The sequence below is a fragment of the Rattus norvegicus genome, chromosome 15 (assembly GCF_021556685.1).
Source record: "Rattus norvegicus strain SHRSP/BbbUtx chromosome 15, alternate assembly SHRSP_T2T, whole genome shotgun sequence".
NCBI lineage: Eukaryota > Metazoa > Chordata > Mammalia > Rodentia > Muridae > Rattus > Rattus norvegicus.
In genome coordinates this window covers 35,424,407-35,446,756 of record NC_141548.1, presented here as the reverse complement: position 1 = coordinate 35,446,756, position 22,350 = coordinate 35,424,407, and the positions used below count along the sequence as shown (strand labels likewise).

At 46.9% G+C, this 22,350-nt stretch overlaps 1 protein-coding gene across 4 annotated transcripts; it reads left to right on the top strand.

Moving 5' to 3' along the window:
- Positions 1–995: 995 nt before the first annotated feature.
- On the top strand, positions 996–18,075 carry Eef1akmt1 (EEF1A lysine methyltransferase 1). 4 transcript variants are annotated; one of them, XM_087585254.1, is made up of 7 exons: positions 1,072–1,100; positions 4,972–5,141; positions 5,973–6,135; positions 8,367–8,491; positions 10,662–10,744; positions 16,859–17,139; positions 17,788–18,070. In XM_087585254.1, the coding sequence occupies exons 4-7, from the start codon at positions 8,489–8,491 to the stop codon at positions 17,922–17,924; spliced, it is 504 nt and encodes a 167-aa protein (XP_087441380.1). In that variant the 5' UTR covers positions 1,072–1,100; positions 4,972–5,141; positions 5,973–6,135; positions 8,367–8,488; the 3' UTR covers positions 17,925–18,070. The 4 variants fall into 4 exon arrangements, with proteins under 4 accessions (NP_001128462.1, NP_001380751.1, XP_087441380.1 ...); NM_001134990.3 differs by lacking the exon at positions 8,367–8,491 and having other exon boundaries at positions 996–1,100; positions 17,788–18,075; XM_087585253.1 differs by lacking the exon at positions 4,972–5,141.
- The last annotated feature ends 4,275 nt before the right edge of the window (positions 18,076–22,350 follow it).

The following is a 22,350-nucleotide window of genomic DNA, read 5'->3' as shown; positions in this document are numbered from 1 at the left end:
TTATGATTTGTGAGAAGCATTTAATTACAATGCATATGTTTCGTGGAGAAATTATTAACTTTTATGTATTGCATGAAGTGGCCACCAACTAACAGTTTTAGATAGGTGGTGGCGGCGGCGGCGGCGGCGGCGGCATTCCCCTTTAATGCCAAATCTTCAAGGCGGTTGCGTGTGGATCTTTGTGAGCTTGAGGCCAGCCTGATCTACAAAATGAGTACCAGCCAGCCAGAACTACATCAAGAAACACTATCTTGAAAAAAACAAAACAAAAGGGTTGAGCTTTCTGGTGTCTTCTGACACTTTAATATTTAAAAATAGCATTTAATTGACTACATGAAGATAATCATTGAGGCATGCATACTTAAAAGGAATTGAAACTTTAAAAAATTAGGTGCGAAATAGTTTGCTTTAACACTTTAAGTCATAAAAGTGGGTGGTTTCCTCATTTTGATTTGTTTTTTTTTTCTTGCCATTTTGATAAGTTGCACTTGATTTTAACTACTTGGTTTAGTAGAGTAGTCATTCGTTCAGAGAAACTGAAATCAAAATGAAGTCTAAACCAACATTAGCAAGTTGCTTAATTGAACGGCATCAGCTGCTGAGCAGTGATTTAAAGCTGCTTAGTCAGATAATTTGATCAAGAGAAAAGAGAACGGCAGGAACATAATGTAGTTTGCCTACCCTTGGGGAAAAAGGGAAAATCATATGTGATTTGATAACTGCTGAACGAAAGTTCTATTGTATGCCAGCTACCACGATAGGTTGGTAAAATGTGTTCATATACTATCTGTGACTTCAACACTGAAAGCTCTGAATGACTAATGGGTTTGAAAGGTTTTTCTGAATCCCCTTAATTTTATGAATCCTTTATTGTTTTAGTCCGTGATTCAATTGTAAGATTGACTCCTAGATACCAAACAGCCTGACTACCCCAACCTAATTAAAACCTCGAATGTGGGAGCCGGAAGATGACTGGGCGGGACTAGATGCTCATTGGCCCCCTCCTTCCGGTCGGCTTCAGCGCCTACGCGGAGGTCTCCGCCCCTCGCACCTTTTTTTTTCTTTTTCCTCGTATTGTGCCGACTGCGCATGTGTCAGTGGTGAGTGGCGGGCGCGGAGAGGGGCGGCATAAGGCCTAGGGCAATTTCGGGTGGGTTCTGAACTGCGACGTGGGGTCGGTGGAGACTGCCGCGGCCGAGCCGGGTCCACACTGACCCTTTAAGACTTTCCCAGTAGGGGCTTGTCTGTGCGGGGTCCGGGGACTTGGACACCTTGAACCGGAAACAGGTCCTTAGTGATCCGGTTGGAATGAATGATGCTTTAACCTGATGTGGGAAGACTGCGGGGGTCGGGGAGAATATATACGCGGACATGAGGAAGCCACGAGCCTTGGCCTGGGGTTTGGCTGGCTAGGCTGTACATCCAAATTTTCCATACTGTGTGTTTATGGCCTGCTTTCTCTGTGGAAGTTTTATCTCATGAGTGAGTCACGGTGGGATTTATTATTTTGAGATGGTCTCACTGTAGCCAGGCTGGCCTCGAACTCAAACTCATTGATCCTTAGTGCTTGCATTTGTCCCGTGTCACCACACCCAAAATCTTTCTTTAAATAATAAATAATATTAACCAAATAAGCAGTGTTTAGAAAATGAAGGACTTGTCTCAGGTAGAGAGACTTGTATAAAAATTAAAGCACAAGAAAGATTTTTATAGCTGGGTGTTAGGCACTGCACGCCTTTAATCCAACACACAATAGGCAGGCAGATCTCTGAGTTTAAGGCCAGACTGGTCTACAGAGCAGGTTCTAGGACAGCCAAGGCTACACAAACCCTGTCTTGAACCAATCAATAAGACTACTTAGAGAATATCTACCAGGCGTGTCCAGCCTTTTGACACTGCAAAATGTCGTCTACAGAGTTCATGCTCAGGAACAACCAAGTTGAAGACAATCTCATTTCTAGTTACCCTGGGTGCGTATGTCTGTGAGCTGCAGGCTGAGCATACCTGACAGGCTTCCATTCGCCTACTAGTACAGCTACCCTTCCTGCAGTTTACTAATGATTCTGGCATGAGTCATCGGTTCATTCTCTTTCTGCTGGGTTACACTGTCTTCACCTAAATGTCTTGGAGAAGGTACTTTGATACTCTGTGGAAACACAGCATTGTTAGTTTGTTGCTGCTTTGGTGGGTTTCGTGTGTGGAAATAGAACTTTTTTTATACAAACGAAGACTTTGCCCACTGTAGTACGTCTTGCTGTAACCCTGTTTCTGTCCTTTCCCATCAAGGCAAACTGCCGTGTCTTTACTTCTGACCAGGTTCTTCCCTGTTGCCCACAATGCTGAGCCACACGTCTGTAGTAGAGCCATCCCCACCTTGGCATTTCTCTGTCTCTGGGACCTCTGCACTAAGGACATTTCAGCCTTGATACATCTTTGGGGTAGAGGGCTGTCCGATAAACTATAGGAAGTTGGGCACCGTAGCTGACCTTCATGCAATGGTTGGCAGCAATGCCCTTGGGAATGACAACCGAAAATGTTTCCAGATGTTTGCAAGTGTTTCTCCTAGAAGATGGTGACTCCTGGCTCTCCCATAAGAACCACTGATCTAGAATATGAGCAGGTAAACACTCCAGGTCAGTTAAATATAAGACAGTCCTTTTCAGACCTGCTTAATACAATTTCACAAACCTACTTTGATTTAAAAAAAAAAAAAAAAAAAAAAAAAAAAACAGCCACACAGAGTACCACATACTAATCTCAGGAAGCTGAGACAACAGGATCATGAGTGTGAGGCTAGCCTAAGCTACATGGTTCCAGGAGAGCCTGGGCTACATAGTGAGACCCTGTCTTCTACATTTCTCACTCCTCCGACCGCCCCCACCCCCCAATGGTTAGCAATGACAGGAACTTCTGTCTTCTACCACTACCTTAGTAACTAGACTTCACCAAGCATAGTTCTCACACACACAGACAACCACCAGATAATCCATGGCTTTTTTTTTTAAAGGTTTATTTATTTATATGTAAGTACATTGTAGCTGTCTCTATCCATACCCGAAGAGGGCATCAGATCCCATTACAGATGGTTGTGAGCCACCATGTGGTTGCTGGGAATTGAACTCACGACCTCTGGAAGAGCAGTTGGTGCTCTTAACCACTGAGCCATCTCTCCAGTCCATCTATGGCTTTTATGTGCTTTTTTATCTTCACATGTTATTTATATTTCTATATAAATAACATATATAGGACAAATAGATTTTTAGAACGAACTATGATAGGCAACAGTGCTATGAATGCAAAATGAAAATTAACATTTTAGCTCCTTTTCTGGAAATAAATGGGAATAAAAAAATACAGCAATATATAAAAATCTTTTTACACTCCTGATCCTCACCTAAGACATTTTTGGTCACCATTTATACATAGGCATATAAAATAATCAAACATTTACTGATAGTAACCCCACATTTTTCTTTATTTTTTATTGGATGTGTTAAGGCGTTTTGCTTACATGTATGTACATATGTGTGCCGTGTGCATCCAAGGGCCTGCTAAGCCCAGAAGAAGGCATTGGATCCCCTGAAGCTAGAGTTACAGATAACCATCTGTAACCCACCATGTGGGTGCTGGGAAACAAGCCTGGGTCCTCTGCAAGAGCAGCCAGTGCTCTTAGCCACTAAGTTATCTCCCCCCACCCCCCCATAAATTTATTTTAAAATAAGTATGTACTGTGAGTGGTAGGTGTCTCATTGGCGCCACTTCAGGAATGTCAATTCCAAGGCAAAATTCATTAAATGACTTTTTATGAAACTCAAGCGACCAGTTACAACAGCATATTTTTTAGATTTTATTTTCAACTTTTAAAAAGTACGTGTCCTGAGCTGGAGAGATGGCTCAGTGGCTAAGAGCACTGACTGCTCTTCCAGGGGTCCTGAGTTCAAATCCCAGCAGCCACATGGTAGTTCACAACCATCTATAATATGATCTGATGCCCTCTTCTGGTGTGTCTGAAGACAGTGTACTGTAATATAATAGTGTAGTGTAATATATAATAAATAAATCTTTAAAAAAATTATGTGTGCTTTTGTGGGTGTGTGCAGTGCCCTGGGAAGCCAGAAGAAGGCGCTGGATCCCTTGGAGCTGGAGTTTTAGACAATTATCAGCCTCCCAGTGTGGGTGCTAGGACCCAAAGTCAGGTCCTTTGTAAGAACAGTATGTGCTCTTAACTGCTGAACCATTTCTCCAGCCTCGCAAACAACAGTTTTTAAAATCAAATGTTCTAACAGTACAATCTAAAAACACTCATTTGATACCTAAGTGCTCAGGAATGCCAGTAGGAAAATAGCAGCTGTTTTCTGTGGTTCGCTGTTTCTGTAAGAGTGGAGAACGGAGTACAGTGCAGTCAACACAGTTCAGAACGTGCTGTGTGGCTTGATGCCATGCCTGGTGTTGTGTGCGCATAGCCACGGCTGTAGTGACGGGCAACACGGTGCTACGTAAAAAAGCCTGAGACTCACTAGGTGCTGAGTTTCCAGGGTCGTTACACATCTAGTAACCTTTCCCTCATACCAGCACTCCCCGCCCCCTAGTGCACATTTAGCTATGGAACCTCATGTATGAGGTCATAACCCTCAGTTTAAGAAGTTAAGGAACATCTAGGCTATGTATACACAAGTTTTTCAAGGTTTTGGGTACCAGACATGCATGTGGTGCATGGACATAGGTGAAGGCAAAACACCTAAATAAAAAGGGAAAGCAGGTAAAGAAAAGAGTAAACCCATTAAGCATGGGCATGAAACAGACTTCCGGTTTGTAGAGGTGAAAACTGTATCAAGATGAATCTAGGGTCTGCTGAGATGCTTCAGTGGGTAACGCTCCTCGTGGACAGGCCTGCTGCCCAGAGTTTGATTCCCAGAACACGCAGAGCCAAGGCCTTTTATCAAATCTGATGCAAAACTGTACACTCTGCAGATCCAAGAACCTCCGTAAAACATGGAGAAAGCGCACCAAGGCAGAAATAAATAGGAAAAACACCTGAAAGCCCTCTAGGAAGGAAAGAGAGAGAAGAATATGAGAGAGCTTTTATTAGAGCTCATCCTGTGTTCACACGGACATAGGCGTGGCACCACGCATGTGCGAAGGTGAGAGCCACTCTCCAGAAGTGAGTTCCTCCCCAGTCCTGTCTGTTCGTTTGTTTGCTTTTTGAGACCGTGTCTCCATCTAACCCTGGCTGGCGTAGAACCAGCTATGTAGACTCGGCCAAACTCAGAGACCCACCTGCCTCTGCCTCCCAAGTGCTGGGATTAGAGGGGCGTGCCCCGTGCCTGGCAATCGTCCTTCTTTCAGGGTTTCTGCTACGTCCGCCTCCTATCGCTACCTCCAATCTTTTACCAGTCCTACGGCTGGGATGTCATGCAAGCCACCGCATTTGGTTGGTTGGTTGGGTTTATTTGCATTTTATGTGTGCGAGCATTTGCCTTTATAGATGTCCGTGCACCACATGCACGCCCGGTGCCAGTAAAGGCCAGAAGCGGGCATCAGATCCTCTGGGACTGGAGTTCCAGAAGGTTGTGGACTGCCCCGTGGGTGCTAAGGGCAGTCAGTGAGAGCTCTTGACTGTGGGGACCATCTCTCCAGCCTTCATCCGGCTTTTTCACAAGGACTCCAGAGACTGACCTCAGGTTACCAGGGGTGCACAGCTAGTGATTTCACTGCTAAGCCATTCCTCCATCCCCAGAAGGTTTTGAATACCGATGCTTTCTGTTTAAAATTCACTTCTCATTAGGCAATGGTGGGCAATGCTTTTAATCCCAGACAGGTGGACCTCTGTGAGTTTGAGGCCTGGTCAGCAGAGCAAGTTCCAGAACACCCGGGGCTACCTGGAGAAACCCCGTCTCAGAGGGAAAAAAATTCTCATTGTTATTTGGCGGGCATAGGAAGCAAGTCTATACACATATATTCTTGCACTGCAGGTCGCAGACACCTTGTGAAATGAGCGATTCAGAAGACGATGACATACCCCAGCTTTCTTCCCACACCTTAGCAGCTCTGCAGGAGTTTTATGCTGAGCAGAAGCAAACCATCAACCCAGGAGGGGATGATAAATACAACGTTGGGGTGATAGAGGAGAACTGGGTAAGTGAGTGCATCCATGTTGGGAAGTAGCAGTGTGGCGCTCACCGTTGCCTAACGCTCTACCTGCTGTCACTCAGGAGCTCAGAGCTCCAGGGAGCAAGGACAGAAGGCAGACAGGAGATGGACAGCCTAGGACAGGATGCACAGATTTTCCTGGCTCTGACCAGCTGACTGGTGATCAGAGAAGGGGTTTTGCAGGTAGTGGGGACGGTACTGTCCTGTCCACAAGGCACACCCTATTGCTTTTCATGGAACCCAGCTGGTTTTGTGTGGAAAAAGATGCATCATTTCAGTAAAAGGGGTAGCTGAACCTGAGCATATGATGGAAAGTTGGTGAGAGAATTTTTAAGAATAGGTTAATTTCTAGTTTTATACATTTTGTATTTTGTAGCCTTATAAAAAGTAGGCACGGTGCAGCCAATGGTGCATGCCTGCAATCCCAGGAGACAGAGACAGGAGGATCCAACAGCCTCAGGTCCACCTGGACATGTATGAAAAATCAAACACATATCCAAAGACAAACATATAATTTACACTACTTGGGTAAGCATTAGTCTGTCTTTGTTCTGCGAAACCTGTATAAAGAAGCAATCTGATTGCTAGTCAGTCAGAGCTGTACGATTCCCCAGACATGGCCCCTGACTTATTCTTCCCTTGATGATTTTTATTTTTAATTCCAGCACTCAGGAGGCTGAGGCAGGAGGATCATTAGATCAAGGCTGTGGCACAGCCTTATCCACTGTTCCCCAGCAAGCTTGGCTTGAATTATACCACAAGACCCCCACCCCCATCTTAAAAAACTAATAACCAACGACTGGGAATGTAGCTCATTGGTAGACCACTGCTTAGCACATATTCCATACATGTATTCCTGTGTCCCAAACCTAGCAATGCACACACATCCATCCAGGCACACAGAGACACAAGAGAATTCTGGGTATGCTAGTAAGGAAAATCCAGGAGGAGGGAGGATCCTAGCCTACAGCCGGCTAATCCAACCGCATGGATGAGCTCTAGGGTTAGTGAGAGCTTCGTCAGAGAAATAATAGTAAGGCGAGAGGTGACAGAAGGAGATCCCAATGTCACACAGACACGTGCCACGTACAAAAGATCCTTATACCTTCCTGAGGAAGAGCAGGTCTTCTGAGAGCCTTGGGATCAGAGCCACATTGCCCTTCTCAGTAACCTGAGTAGAAACTAGGACTCTAGCAGGCTACAATGGGACCTGTCTGTTACCTAGCACACAGGAGGGGGAGGCAGAGGGGTCAGTAGTGCACGGGTATCCTCAGCAGCACAGCAAGACGGAGGCCAGCCAGTCTCATCACTACCACCCAACCTGGAAAAGAAACTGGAATTGCTGGCTGTGATGGTGGCTGCCTTAATCCCAGCACTGGGGAGGCCGAAGCAGGTGGATCTCTGAGTTCCGGGCCAGCTAGGGCTCTGTCCCAAAATAAAAGATAAAAAATAGGTAAAGGAAGGAAGGAAGGGAGGGAGGGAGGGAGAAAGGAAGGAAGGAAGGAAGGAAGGAAGGAAGGAAGGAAGGAAATTATAAATCTAAAATGCTGCGAACAGTCTGATAAAAATTGTATTCAGCTAAGTTGCCAGTCTGGTGTGAGAACAGAGAAATATATTTTAGACTTGCAGCACCTCCTCCCAACAGAAAGCTTAGCTTTAGCAAGTAAAGAAAGGAAAGAAGGCGTGAGCTCTTCCCTAGCAAGGAAGATGTGAACCCAGGAAGGTGGCTGTGAGCTCTAGGGAGGTGCCTTCTGAAACCTGGACAGCAGTGCAGCCTCCCTGCAGACAGCTCTTGTGAGTCAGCTGTCCCCACCTCTGTGATGCAGTGAAATGAGGCTCCGTAATGTCTCCTGCCCAGGAGCGTTCCCCCAGCCATCCACGGAGAATCTAAGTAGATACAGACATGAATTCATGCATTCATGAAAGGGCACATGCACGCCCTGCCTTCGGAAACATTGTGAAGCTTGTGTTTACAAGTAAATATTCAGCCAATGCCGTGCAAGCTAAATGTGAAATACATAAGAATCCTGGTTTCCTTAGTCAGAAAACATTACTGATTTAAAGAACTCTGCGTACTTTCATACTATTTGTTACTTTGAATAGCAAATTTAGTTGTCGTAATTTTGAAGGCTGCCTTGTTTTGAGTAATACAAGCACTGATTAGTAAACCCTTCCAGATAAACCTACCACATACAAGGCACCGAATTTAATTTCAGGAGTCCAAAGGAAGAAGAAAAACATTTAGCCAGGCCTGATAGCTCACACCTGTGACGTCCGTCAGCTTTCCGAGGGGCTGAGGCAGAAGAATGGCTGTGAGCTTGACATCAGTCTGGGCAACATGGTAAGTTTCAGCCCAGCCTGAGCTGTAAGCCCCATTTCCAAATAGCGATTTAATGCTAATGACACCAAAACACTGGGCTAGAGAGACACGAGGCGGCTCACAACTGCTCACAACTCTGGCACACATAAACACCCTCTTCTGGCCTCCAAGAGCGCACACACACATACAAATAAACCTCCAAAAATAACAGGAGTTAATAAACAAGGACAGGACAAGGTAAACAAAGCAGAGTATTCTAAGGCAGGAGCGATGGCTGCTGTGATAGGCACTGTGAGGACAAATGTAAGGGCCTCAGTGCAGACGCTGGGGTAGAGGCCCAGCTCAGGGGATAAAGATATTTGCCAGGAAAAAAATCCATCCAGAGTGGCAGCAGGTATCGGTGCTGCATTGCCCTTAACACACTTCAGTCCTCGCTCTCTGCGCCCAGAACTAGAGTCTACATGGATTGAAGTGTTAAACGTAAAAATTATAGAAAACATTAAGAAGGTACAGTATTTATGATCTAGGGTAAGGAAACAAATGATGGTAAAGTTGGTGACATAAAATTAGCTTATTAAGGGACAAGGCATGTCTGTATGCGAGACTGTGGGTTAACCTCTACATGTACTCATCAGCTGAGGAACTGTGAGTGTTTGCCTGCATGCATGTATATATGCGTGCCATGTGCACGTCTGGTGCCCAAGAAGGTCAGGAGAGGGCATGGGATGGCCTGGAACTGAAGTCGAAGATGGTAGAGAGCCGCCGTGTGGGTGCTGGAAAGGAGCCCAGGGTATCTGTAAGGGCAACAGAGGGTCTTAACCGCTGAGCCCTCTCCAGCCCATCAGAATATTTCATTGCCTCAGGAGGCAACCTACTCTCCCCGCTTAGCTATCAGGGGCCTCATTCTGCTGTCCTCCATTGCTTGGCAACCTAACAGACTTTATGTTCTTGTTCTATTGCCTCTTCTGAGCATCTCACAGCAATGGAATCACATGACACGGATGTGTAGGATTTTGCATCTGATTTTTTTCTCAGCGTTTCCAAGGCTTGTCTACAATGTAGCATGTCAGTACCTGGGCTACTCTGGATGGACCACAGCCCACTGAGTGCGCACTGCACCTTTAGCCCATCCCACTGTGTGTGCACTGCACCTTTAGCCCATCCCATTGAGTGTGTGCACTGCACCTTTAGCCCATCCCACTGTGTGTGCACTGCACCTTTAGCCCATCCCATTGAGTGTGTGCACTGCACCTTTAGCCCATCCCACTGAGTGTGTGCACACTGCACCTTTGTAACCTGTTCTTCACATGACAAGCTCTTGGCTTGTTGTATCCTTGACAGATTTTCATTACTTTAAAAGTAATTGTCTAGAGCGTAGAGCCCCATGTATGCCAGGCAAACACTGTGACCCACGTCCTCAGACCCTGGACAGATTTTTAAATCAAAGACTGCATGACAGCTAGGTCTTGCTGGGGGAAGAGGTGGAAAGATGGGCTGAGCACAGAGGAAAACCAGACTGCTTCTCTTCACATTAGCACCACCCTTCACTTATAAAATGAATACATAAGTAAGGACTGCCTGAAGTTTAAGGAAAGTCACCAGTCAGGATGAAACAAAACATCAAAACCAGGGGCTGGAGAGATGGCTCAGTGGTTAAGAGCACTGACTGCTCTTCCAGAGGTCCTGAGTCCAATTCCCAGCAACCACATGGTGGCTCATAACCATCTGTTATGGGATCCCATGCCCTCTTCTGGTGTGTCTGAAGACAGCTACAGTGTACTCATATAAATTAAATAAATAAATCAAAAGAAGCCAGCAAAACTAAAGCAGTCACAACCCAACCATAAGTAACGTGGGGGAGGTGAAGAATAGGGGAAGCCGTGGAAAGCACTGACCAGCCGCAGTGGTCTTCAGCCTGCTCTGCCTCTGCCTGGATCTGCTCCACTCTAGAAGCCGAATCTGGTTCAGGCGGGGTTCCTTCTGCCATCAGGGAGCATGGACTGGTGGTGTTAGCTCTGTGATATCAGCAGACCTTGCTTTCAGGGTGAGGACTCTGTTGATGTACTGGGAACTGTGCGATCTTAACATAGGAGAAACGTGAACTGATGGCAAGCCAAATGTCTGTACAGCAGCTGAGGGTGGGTTGAGAGAAGTCTGTGAATTCTGAGATGGTGTCATCTGCCCGTTACAGCAGCTGAGCCAGTTCTGGTACAGTCAGGACACTGCTTTGAGACTTGCACAGGAAGCCATCAATGCTGTGGGAGAAGGCGGCAGGTGAGATTTAAGTTGTGTTTCTTTTTCTCTTTTTGAGGGACGCATGGAGACACAATCGTGTCACTTAGAGGCACGGGCGTATAAATGGATATTTTGAATGTTCTTCCTAAAGGAGATAGTTTCTTCAAAGTCTGAATTACAGTATGTAAATGTCACATGGTTACCGCTCATGGCTCACTAAGAACTACTCCATAGCGAGGCAGTGGTGAGGCAGAGGCAGGCGGATCTCTGTGAGTCTGAGGCTAGGCTGTTCTACAGAGTGAGTTCCAAAACAGCCAAGGATAGATACACAGGGAAACCCTGTCTCAGAAAACAAAAAAACCAGATGTTCCCTGCTAAGTATAGAGTACACTAGGAAATCTATTCACTGTAGCCTGTCTTACACACACACACACACACACACACACACACACACACACACACACCCTTCTTTCTGACTTGTGTAGCTCAGGTTACCCTTTATAGACGCTAGAGCAGGCTACATCCTCAACTTCTTAAGGAGAAAAATATATTTCTAGGGCCGCCCCTCTCTCTCTGTTTCCTGAGGACTCTGGCCAGCATGCTGGGGTCTTCAGACACTTACACTCTAGGTTACACATTTCCTATGCCCCAGTCCCTGGTTTATAGCCTCATCTAAGTGGGTCACACCCATGGCTTCCACAAAAGAGGTGTACAGGGGTGAACTTGTCAGAAAATGGTTTTGATTTCTTCTTTCTCTGAACTATACTGGTTTTGATGAGTGTCTAATTCTGGTTTTTGAAAATGTTGTCACTGTTAAGAAACCCAACAGTCAAGCCGGGCACTGGGAAGGCAGAGGCAGGCAGATCTCAAGGCTGGCCAGGTCTACAGAGAGAGTTCCAAGACAGCCAGGGGCACACAGAGAAACCCTGTCTGGAAACAACAAACAACCAAAAACAAAACCCAACATTCAAAAAGGAAGGAAATCCAGCACCATTTTGAGTAAAGAAAATGTGCTTCCTCCATCCCTATCCACGGCACGTGTAGAGCTTTCTCTTAATTCCTGGTTTTCAATGTCTTGATTTGTAACTTTCCTCTGTGGCACTGACCCTAGGGAGCCCCAAAGTAGCCCTTTCATTCTTGTTTGATTTGAGGATGTCTTAAATTATTTCTTTGATTTCCCCCATCACTGCTGCTGGTGTGTGTGTGTGTGTGTGTGTGTGTGTGTGTGTGTGCGCGCGCGCGTGTGCATGCGTGCTTGCTTGCTTGCTTCTGCACGTGCATGTGTGTTTGCTTTCTATTCCTTGTCCTGGAACTTCTGTTACTTGAGGATGGGACATGATCCTGTCATCCTCCCCACTGTCCTCTGTGACTGCTTCCTCCGGCTATATCCCTGTACTAAAGTGTCCACTTCTCCCTCAAGAGAACACCCTGACTGGATGCTAAACGTTCAGCTCCTGAGCAGTGCCTCCTTCCTGCACACCCTTTCAGTCGATGGTGAAGTAACGTTTCCCGTTTATTGATTATTGGTATCTATTGGACGTTAGGTATTCTCCTGGTACCTTTGTTGAGCCCTGCCTCTTCCTTCACCTAAGGGTGGGTAGGCCCCTTGTTAAGCCTAAGGGTGGACCTCATGTGTTCATTCTGTTTGGCCTGCACTGGGCAGTTATTTCAGGGTCTACCAGGTAGCCGCCCTACCAGTCCCTTTTCCTGCTGTGGTATCTGTAGTGAGGAGATCAGGGTGAGCTATTTCCCAGAGAGTGTAGCTGGAGGGCCAGGCAGGATTCCCCTAATTCCTGCCAGAGGTTACAGACATCTGGTGCTGGTGTTCTAGACCCTTCCCTGCTCTGGAGCTGGGGTGGAGCCCAGAGCCTTGCTTAGCTGCTCTTCCACGGGCTACATCTCACCCTCTTCTAATTCCCACAGGGTGCCACTCTGTTGTCTTGCTGAGCATTTCCCTACCCAGCATCCAAGCCAGAGAACATTCCTCCAGGTCTCTCCAGTTACCTCAGGACACGGGGATGTGAAAGAGAACCCTGGGAACAAGCAGTTTCTTAAATAGATTCTCGACAACTTCTGCTTTTAGCCCCACCGTTTCACCCAGGTCTTGAGTTTCCAGGGTCTGTGATAACCCGAGCCCCTTGGGGATGCTTCAACGACGTAGGACAGGGACAGCCCAGCTCCCCTGGCTGCCAGTGCCAGGCCAACTGAGCCAACCGCCACCTGTCTGTCACCCATCTGCCACCCGTTTGTCTGCTCTTCAGTTCTCCACTCTGCTCCCTTTGCTCTCAGCAATTTATGCGTTTCTGTTTTTACTTGTTTTTCCTTAGCTTGCTGGCTTTCAGCCGCTGATAAATGCTTGAGGTATGGGCTCCTTCAGGGGGCTTTGGTCATGGCGAGTTGGCCTTTGGAAGCAGGGCTTATAGCAGAGGCATCAAGGAAGCAAGTGCCAGCTTCTCTCACAGCCCGAGACCAAGGGCCTACCTCTATAGGGCAATTGAGGTTCAAACTACAGCCGTGTTTTCTTAGATATATTGGATTTTCCCATTAATTATTAGTTTCACCACTGCATATTAATTGGACACAATTTTTTCTCTTATTTAACGAGAGCTTCATCTTCTTGCCTCTCCCTCCCCAAGTGCTTGGATGTTGGGTGTATACCACCAAACCTGACACCTTTTTTCCTGAAAGGAGAGTTGGTGTTTGTAGGAGTCATGGTGCCCTGTAGGCAGCATGTAGTGGCCGCTACTGTGTGCCCCTCTGCTGTGCCTCATGGCACCACTGCCGTGGTCAGGCCTCTTACACTCTCCGTTTTCTTGGATTTTAGTTTGGGTGTTCGTTTTAGTTTATTTTCATTAGTTCTTTGAGGATTTTGTACAATACGTTTTGATTATATTCACTACCCTACTCCTCCCAGGCATAACCCCATCCCCATCCCCGTCTACCCACCTTATGCCTTCTTCTCTTTTTTAAGCCATCAGGTACAGTTTGTATGAAATATGGCCTTCACTGGGGTGTGCTCAACCACTAGGGGTTGTAGCCTTAAAGAAAGCTGGCACTCCCTTTCCAGCAGCGGTCAGCCCCTTAGCTAGAGCTGGGACGTGGTGCTCCCCCTCCCGCTCTGTGCTGGAGTTTCGTCTGGTCTGAACCTGCACAGGCCTCTTTGTTGTTTGTTATGTTTTGAGTCGGCATCTCACTGTGAAGCCCTGGCTGTCCTGAAATTCAATGTGTAGGCCAGGCTGGCTTTGAACTCACAGAGGTATCAGCCACCACACCCAGCTCCCTGCACAGGTTTTGGGCATGCTGTCTCAAATGCTGTGAATGTGTGCCTAACTGCCCTCTGTGTTCAGAAACCACTTTGCTTGCACCATCCGTGGCTCTGCCAGTCTTCTTTCCCTGTGCCCAGTGATCCCTGAGCACTGGGAGGAGGGACGGTGGTATATATAGATCTCCCACATAGGGCTTATTCTCTGCATAGGAAAGTTGCCACTGAGGCCAGAGAGGAGCCCGGCACCTGGGTGAAGTCAGCGCACAGGGACTGGCCATGTATTTGCGTGCAGTCCTCTGGCTCTACTACCTGCAGACCTCTACTTGTTTTCACGAGGAGCAGAATTCTCTCCTGCCGCAAGGCTCCTTCTGCCCAGTGCAAAGGCATTGTACAAGGGTGCTCATATCCTCCCAGGCACAACCCATAACCACAGGAGGGTACTGTCTGCTGCATGAGTACTTCACAGATGAAGCCCTCACAGCCTCTGGAAGAAGCGTGTCAGGTTGGAGAGATAGGTAGGAGTGTTAGCTGCTCTTGCAGAGGCGCTGCATCAAGTTCTAGGCACTGATATGGTAGCTCACAGCTACCTGTAACTCCAGTTCCAAAGGCCTGACATTCTCTAATGGCCTCTGAAGACGATATATGCATTTGTGTATACAAATCCACATACACACCCACATGCATGCATGCATGCATGCATGCATACATACATACATACATACATACATACATACATAGAAAACAAGAGGGGCTAGAGAAATGCTTCACTGTTAATTTGAAAGCACTGGCTGGTCTTTCAGAGGGCCTGGGTTCAAACCAGCACCCACACGGCAGCTCATAGCTGTCTGTAACTCCAGTTGGAGAGGATCCAGTGCCTTCTCTGGCCTCCATGGGCACTAGGTGTGCATGTGGTGCACAGAAAACACGCCTACACATAAAGTAAAAATATTTTACGTCTTTAAAAAGAAAAAGGAGGAAGAAACATATCTTATTTTAAAAGCCTAAGTTTAAAATTAACTCCTTTTCAAGACATACTTGTTTCTGTCTGTGCTGTTTATATGTGATGTGTGTATATTTGTTTTTGTGTCAGTATTAGTTTTGAAGTCTCCACTGTCGTTTCTGTTAAGACAAATGCAGTGCACACACAAGGAGGCCAGGGGACAGCCTTGGGTGTCCATCCCATCTTCTACTTTACATGGGTTCCAGGCATGCAAAATAAGGTCATCACATTTCCCAGCAAAACTTTACCTGTGGGGCCATCTCTCTCTGGCCCTTAAGTCTTTTTAAGTTGGCAATACATGCATATAACACACATCTAGACGTTATAAAAGAGATAGAGAGAAAAAGCTAGAAAGTCTAGCCTGTCTTCCTTGTAGTCTCTAGGGCCCAGTCCTCTCCCAGGAGTCACCTAGAGCTCTGCACCCATGAAAGCAGGGGCGGTGTCATCCCTGTAACCCCAGCACTCAGGAGGTGCAGGCAGGGGGATCAGAAGTTCAATGTCACTACAGCTACGTAGTGAGTTTGAGACTAACCTGGAACACATGCGATCCCATCTCAAACAAACAAACAAAAACGCCTTAGATTGGGCTGGGGTCACCCTGAAATAGGAATCGGTGCATTCAGGTGTTGGGTCAGCCACGTGTAACTCCGATCATAATGTGTCCTTGATACTTTTCATATTTTTTTCCATAAATATACGTTTATTCTTTCAGCCTCAGCCTTGTGAGTTACATGGGCTTTTTTGGTTTGGTTTGGTTTGGTTTTGGGAGACAGGGTTTCTCTGTATAACAGCCCTGGTTGTCCTGGAACTTCTCTGTAGACCAGGCTAACCTCAAACTCACTGAGATTCTCCTGCTTCTGCTTCCCAGGTGCTGAGATTAAAGGTGTGAGCCACCATGCCTGGCTGGAGTCAGACATTTTAGACACTAGGCTCCTCAGAAGTGAAGCCTGTAAAGTTTTCTTTAAACATTGCTAACACTTACTCACACCATTACTTCCTTCAGGAGAATGTGAGCTTACTTTGTTCAAGGGAATTTTGGTGTCTGTATCAGCAAGAAAGACATCTTTAGAGTTCCTCTCTAGGGTAGAGCTGGTGAGTTTATAAACCCTACACTTAATATTCAGTGGGTTTTTTTTTTTTTTTTGGACCTAAGGAACTAAGATCAAAAATGGGAGCTGTCAATGTTCAACTGAATTCTGTTATTAGTGGCTTTTACATACAGCATGGGTTTCTAGTGTTTCCATTCTTGTGTCCAATGTATTTGTGGCTCTCACCAAGAAAACTTGAAATTTGAGCATCTGTAATAAACGTTGTTTACAAACACGGACATTTGGAAGAAAGCTTGAGATCTTTGGTGTAATTTCATCTAATATAAAAAACGGGCACTGCACTTGATGCTCTAGCAATCGTGTGAACTGACAGACAAACGGCCTGCAAAGTGTACGGGGCAGCCTTGCCAAAGCCTCACCCGCTGGAAACCACTCGGCTTAAGGTGGCAAGGCTTCAGGAGACGTACTGGGCCCTTATGTATGATGTCTTCAACAGAGACAACCTTAAACTCATAGGGTCTGCCTTTAGGGAAAAACATATTGCATCTTAGTTGTTTTGGGAAAGGATCAGATGCAAAGTCACAAATACACACAGTAAAACATGTCAGAGTTCCCACGGATGCAGGTGCAGTATATGGCGGTACAGCTCGTGGACAACTGAATGCTTGTGAGCTCCCTGTATGTGGAATTATGGTTAATGTGGGGTACTGAAGCTTTAAGTGGAACCGAATTAAAATACCTTTTTCCTAGAATGAGAACAAACAATTCCTGAGCACAGAGACTTTTAAGAAGTTATTATTTCCACCGTTCTTGACCTCACGCTATGCGCTTGCTTCCAGAATTGCATGTGTGAGCGCACCCAGTGTGTACCAGAAGCTCCGGGAGCTTCGTAGGGAAGACATCTCTGTATACATCTTTGAATACGACAGAAGATTCGCCATATATGGGGATGAGTTTATCTTCTATGACTACAATAATCCACTGGACTTGCCTGAGGGAGTCGCCCCGCATAGCTTTGACATTGTGGTTGCAGACCCTCCTTACCTGTCTGAGGAGTGTCTCAGGAAGACATCCGAAACCATCCAGTTCCTGACTCAGGGCAAGATTCTGCTGTGCACAGGTAGATACCACCTTCACGTCCTCTCAGAGCCTCTGTCGGGTGCTGGGTTTAAGAGTTCCCAGAGATCTTGGAACGGAATCCTGAGTCTGCCACTTACCACATGACCTTAACCAAGTTATATGACCTCTGTGCCCCAGAGGGCCATTGTGAATTGAGTGATGTAGCTCACATGAAGTGTTTAACATGGTCTGGCCTGTGCACATGTGGATCCATGTTAGATATTCCTTTTGCCTAGCCACCATTATTATGGGTACATACATGCACATGGAACTTCTGTGCACCCCACAACACACACATGTCCACAAGAGAAAGAAGTAGGGAAAGGAGCTGGAGAGATGGCTCAGTGGTTAAGAGCACTGACTGCTCTTTCAGAGGTCCTGAGTTCAAATCCCAGCAACCACATGGTGTGTCTGAAGACAGCTACAGTATACTTATATATAATAAATAAATAAATCTTTAAAAAAAAAAGTGGGGCAAGTACACACTTTGCAAACACGTTAGAGGAAGTAAAGAGGATTATCAAGACTATGTCCTGTGTGCAGTAGGAGCGTCCCCAGATATTCCAGGTCTTCGTCTAGGGCCCTCTCGCAGCTCAGATGAGCCGTGCTTAGGGTCTGACTCTCAGCTCACTTGGTCTGTTCTTTGCAGGCGCCATCATGGAGGAGCAGGCAGCTCAGCTCCTGGGTGTGAAGGTGTGCAAGTTTATTCCAGAACATTCCCGAAACTTGGCCAATGAGTTCCGCTGTTATACGAACTATGACTCCGGGCTGGACTGTGAAACCTAGAGTCACATGACAGCAGTTCCAGTGAGGGCCCCACATCCATTTCCCAGTTCTCTTCCTGTTGAACGTCGTGACCTCTCCCTCGCTCTGCCACGACTGGGACTCCCATGGCTTATTTTTCAAAATAAAATAAAACTTCTCATTGCTGATTCTATGAGATTCTTACACCAACTCAGGTCTGAGTGAAGAAAAATGTTGGAAGCTGTCTAATTGTTCAGCGCGTGAAAGCAATGGCGGCTTCTGCCTGCCCAGTGGACTGAGTTCTGGAAGCTCCTCAGGTACCTGCCTCCTTGAAGCAGGTTGGTCCTCGGCCAGCATTCCCACTCCTCCTGCGTCCCGCCTCCCCTCCCGCTCTGAAAGCTCTGTTGAATGTAGCACTGATGTCCCAGCATCTGGCACCTCACTCCAGACTGGGAAAGGGCTGGCAGTGCCAAGCCAAACTTCATAACTGTCTTAGTCAGGGTTCCTACTCCCGCACAAACATCAGGACCAAGAAGCAAGTTGGGGAGGAAAGGGTTTATTCAGCTTACACTGCCATGTTGCTGTTCATCACCAAAGGAAGTCAGGACTGGAACTCACACAGGGCAGGAAGCAGGAGCTGATGCAGAGGCCATGGAGGGGTGGTGCTTACTAGATTGCTTCCCCTGGCTTGCTCAGTTTGCTTTCTTATAGAACCCAAGTCCACCAGACCAGGGATGGCACCACCCACAATGGGCTGGATCCAACCCCCCTTGATCGCTAGTTAAGAAAATGCCTTACAACTGGGTCTCATGGAAGCATTTCTTTTCTCTGTGATAGCTCCAGCTTGTGTCAAGTTGGCATACAAAACCAGCCAGTACAATAACCAAGCAACAGAGCTGGGGTGTGCTGGAACCTTGCCGTTACAGGTATTTATATCCTTCCATGCTCTAGGAGACTATTCAGCACTAGGGAGGTTGAGGCAGGAGGATTGTAAGTTTGAGCCCAGCAAGATTTTTCCAAACAAAAGCACGGATACATAGAATTTGGAGAGCTCTTAAGGGACGTCATGCTAAGTAGAAATGTCCACACTCCTTGTTTTCTACCACAGTACTTGAAAATGGAGAACAGCATAGCAATGCTGGGTTCAGTGTGGGCATGGCAAGAAGGCTGAGTGTGGCCATGGAGGGGCCTTCTCTCTGGTACTGGAATGTTCCGTCCTCCTGTGGTAGCAATTTCACAAATCCTGTGATCACATTACATGGTGCACGTGAATCTGCCTGTGGCGTCCAAGCACAGAGACAGTGTCATCACACTATAGTTAGCCAATATACTTCTTTCTGGGTGCTAGGTCTCAGGCCTTCCGTCCATATATCAAGAAGTGAGCTCTAGCTGGACTATGGAAGGATTTCTGGTGCTTAGATAAAAGCACGCTTTCCTCAGGACCTTGTGAAACCAGCTTTCCCTCCCCAAAAGGAGCCCCTCCTCCCCTGCTACTCATCCTCTGTATAATCCACGTGGTTTGTCCACCCCATCTCTCCCTGTCTTGGTACTTTTGTTCTCTGCTCTTGTCTCGTGCTGTCTGCCTATGTTTTATCTCTTACTAACTCCATTGTCTTCTGTTTCTCCAGCCCTGATCATGCCCAGTCTGCTTTCCTTTCCTCTGGACTCCCCTGGGTGCCCCCTTCATATATCCTCTCTTACCCATAGTAAAAATCTTTCCCCTAATGGAGCGGCCATGTTGGCAGTTTCTGTACTTTACCCCTTCACAGGAAATGAGTTAAGGGTACACAAGATCACTCTGGTGGTTTGGTAACTTTTGAGACCTACAATCATGTTAAAATTGGAAAAAAGAAGAAAGAGGAGAGGAAAGAGGAAGAGGAGGAGGAAGAGGAGGAAAAGGAGGAGGAGGAAGAAGAAGAGGAGGAGGAGGGGGAGGCGCCCCCCTCTCTGGGAAAGGATATCTTTCTTCGACCAAAAGAACGTCAGATGGCCAACACATGTCACATACCCCACTCCCACACTGACCAGCTTCTCCACTGCACACTTCTTTTTCCAGGCACAAGCCGCTCTATCTAGTCCTTGGGCAGAGCCACAACTGACCTGTAGGGGAGGGGAAAAAATCCTAGTTGTGGGCACCTGTGCTGGCTAGTTTTATGTCTGTAAAGTTTCAGGAATCAAACACTCTGATAGTTTTTCATAAGAGAGTAACACTCATGAGCACTGAAATGAGCCCAGGGAGGTCACTGATGAGGAACCAAGGCGGGGGTTCATTGTGCATAATTTAACTCAGCAACTTACATAAGTCATGGGGGAGGAGGCTTCAAGTGAGAAAATGCCTGTAGGCAATCCTGCTGGGCATTTTCTTAACTGGTGATTATTGGGGAAGGGTCCAGCCCATTGTGGGTGGCGCCATCCCTGGGCTGGTGGTCCTGGCTTCTATAAGAAAGCAAGCTGAGCAAGCCATGAGGAGCAAGCCAGTAAGCAGCATTCCTCCATGGCCTCTGCATCAGCTCCTGCCTCCAGGTTCCTGTCCTGTTTGTGAGCCTCCTGTCCTGACATCCTTCAGTAATGCACAGTGATGGGAAACGCAAGCCAAATAAACCCTTTCCTCCCCAGTTTGCTCTTGGCCATGGCGTTTCATCACAGCAATACTAACCCTAATTAAGACAATGCCGGAGTAGATGGGCTTGTTACTAGAGCTAAATCCATCCTGTCCTGACTCAGGCAGAGGCCAGGCCCGGCTCTCAACATTCTCAGACAGCGTTACCTTAAAAAGTGCTAACGTTTTATGATCTATCTGGCACATGCCTTACATTGTTTAAACAATAGTCCCTCTGTTATTGTTTCCATAGGAACCAATTTGCCACAAATTCCTTAAGTGAGAAGCAGACATTAAGTGAGAAATCATGTGTAGTTTAGGAATTGCAGACAGCTAACAGCGGAAAAATCAGAAACCCATTTGTCCTGTAAGCTGGCATTTTTTTCATCCAAGAGAAGTTGTGCAACTACTCTAAGAAAGAGGTCTAGAGAACCAAGCCAGGAAGCCCTTCCTGCCTGCCCCTGCCCCGGCCCCCAACCCCGCCCCTACCCCGCCCCTGTCCCTCCCTCCGCTCTCCCCACCCCCATGTGCCTGCCCCCCCTCCCCACCCCTGCTCCCACCGGTGTCCCTGCCTCTTGGCATAGGAGCTTGAACCAAACCCTGAAGTATGCAAGGCCAGCACTCTATCAGCTGAGCTAGATCTTCAGCCCTGTAACTAAACAAGTTTAAGAAGCAGCCAACGTGCTTCATGGCTTTTGGAACCTCGATGGTCCTTCAGCAGTGGTAAATCTGTGTTCATACGTGACCTGTTTTTGAGCCTCATAAAACCTGCAGCTGTTTCTGCAGCTCTCTGAACACGTTGGATGCACTCCTGTGGAGGTGCTTTGGCAAGTGTGAGCAGGACCAGGGGGCGTCCTCTCTCCACTCATACTGCCTGCCACACAACAGCAGACTCGGATGCTCAGAAGCAACGTTCGCCTCTCATACTTCTTACGTGGTTTGGACGTTAAGTGTTCCCCATAGGCTCATGTGTCATTTTCAGATGAGCAAGATCTAGGCCAGCCTAGGTTACACAAGGCCCTGTCTCAAAAATCATGAAAGCAAAACAAAACAAACCCCTCACTCACTGTAGAAAGCTCGGTGGTCCTTGTGCTCACAGATGAAGTCCGAGGAACTTGGAATGTTAAGCATACAGGGCTGTTCCTTCAAAGGAACAGACATAACCTGTTATATGGCCAGAAGTCTGGAACAGACGTGGTTAATAACATGGTAACCTTTGCACTATCTGTGTGGCTTAGACCACACTAGATCCTCCCCATATCCTTATCCTGAGCTTGTTTTTCTCAGTCTATACAACCCATCTTTATAGACGGTATCACATGCCCCTACAAAGAGTTTCAATGTAGTCCTGCAGGATCTTTATTTAGTTTATTTTGTGCTTTACTATGTACGTGCAATTGAGTTGTCACCAGAAAACTTTTCACCAAACTGTACTGTGCTTTTAAATATGCCTAAAATAAAATACTTGGGATCGGACTCCCAGATACTGAATCAACTTCCAGAACTACCTTCTTAGCTCCTGTGGATCCTTACTCTGCTAGTCATGGTTGTGGTCCCTGAGCAGCACACCGAAAAAGCCACTGTGCCACAAAAGCCATCAAGACGAAGGCAGGCCCTTCCTTCCCGCACCAGCATAGTAAAATGTCCCACAGAAGCTTCCAAAATGGCGGCTCCTGTCAAAATGGCCTCCACAACTTCTCAGTCTTCAACCCGCACTGGACCTGCAGGAGCTGTCTACCGTGGTGCACTGCCTCAGGAGCTGTCCACAGTGGCGAAACATTTCCTGCCTCAGCCTACAGCTTTTATGAAACCACGCAGGAGCTGTGCACAGTGACGGCAGCGCCTTTCCAGCATCCACCCTACCCACAG

What these genes read in the sequence shown, in the direction of transcription:
- Eef1akmt1 (NM_001393822.1), top strand. Translation starts at nt 5,992, where the DNA reads ATGAGCGATTCAGAAGACGATGACATACCCCAGCTTTCTTCCCACACC. An exon ending in GGGTGATAGAGGAGAACTGG is followed by an intron (nt 6,136 to 10,661) that starts GTAAGTGAGTGC and finishes TGCCCGTTACAG; the next exon opens with CAGCTGAGCCAGTTCTGGTA. An exon ending in CAAGATTCTGCTGTGCACAG is followed by an intron (nt 17,140 to 17,787) that starts GTAGATACCACC and finishes TGTTCTTTGCAG; the next exon opens with GCGCCATCATGGAGGAGCAG.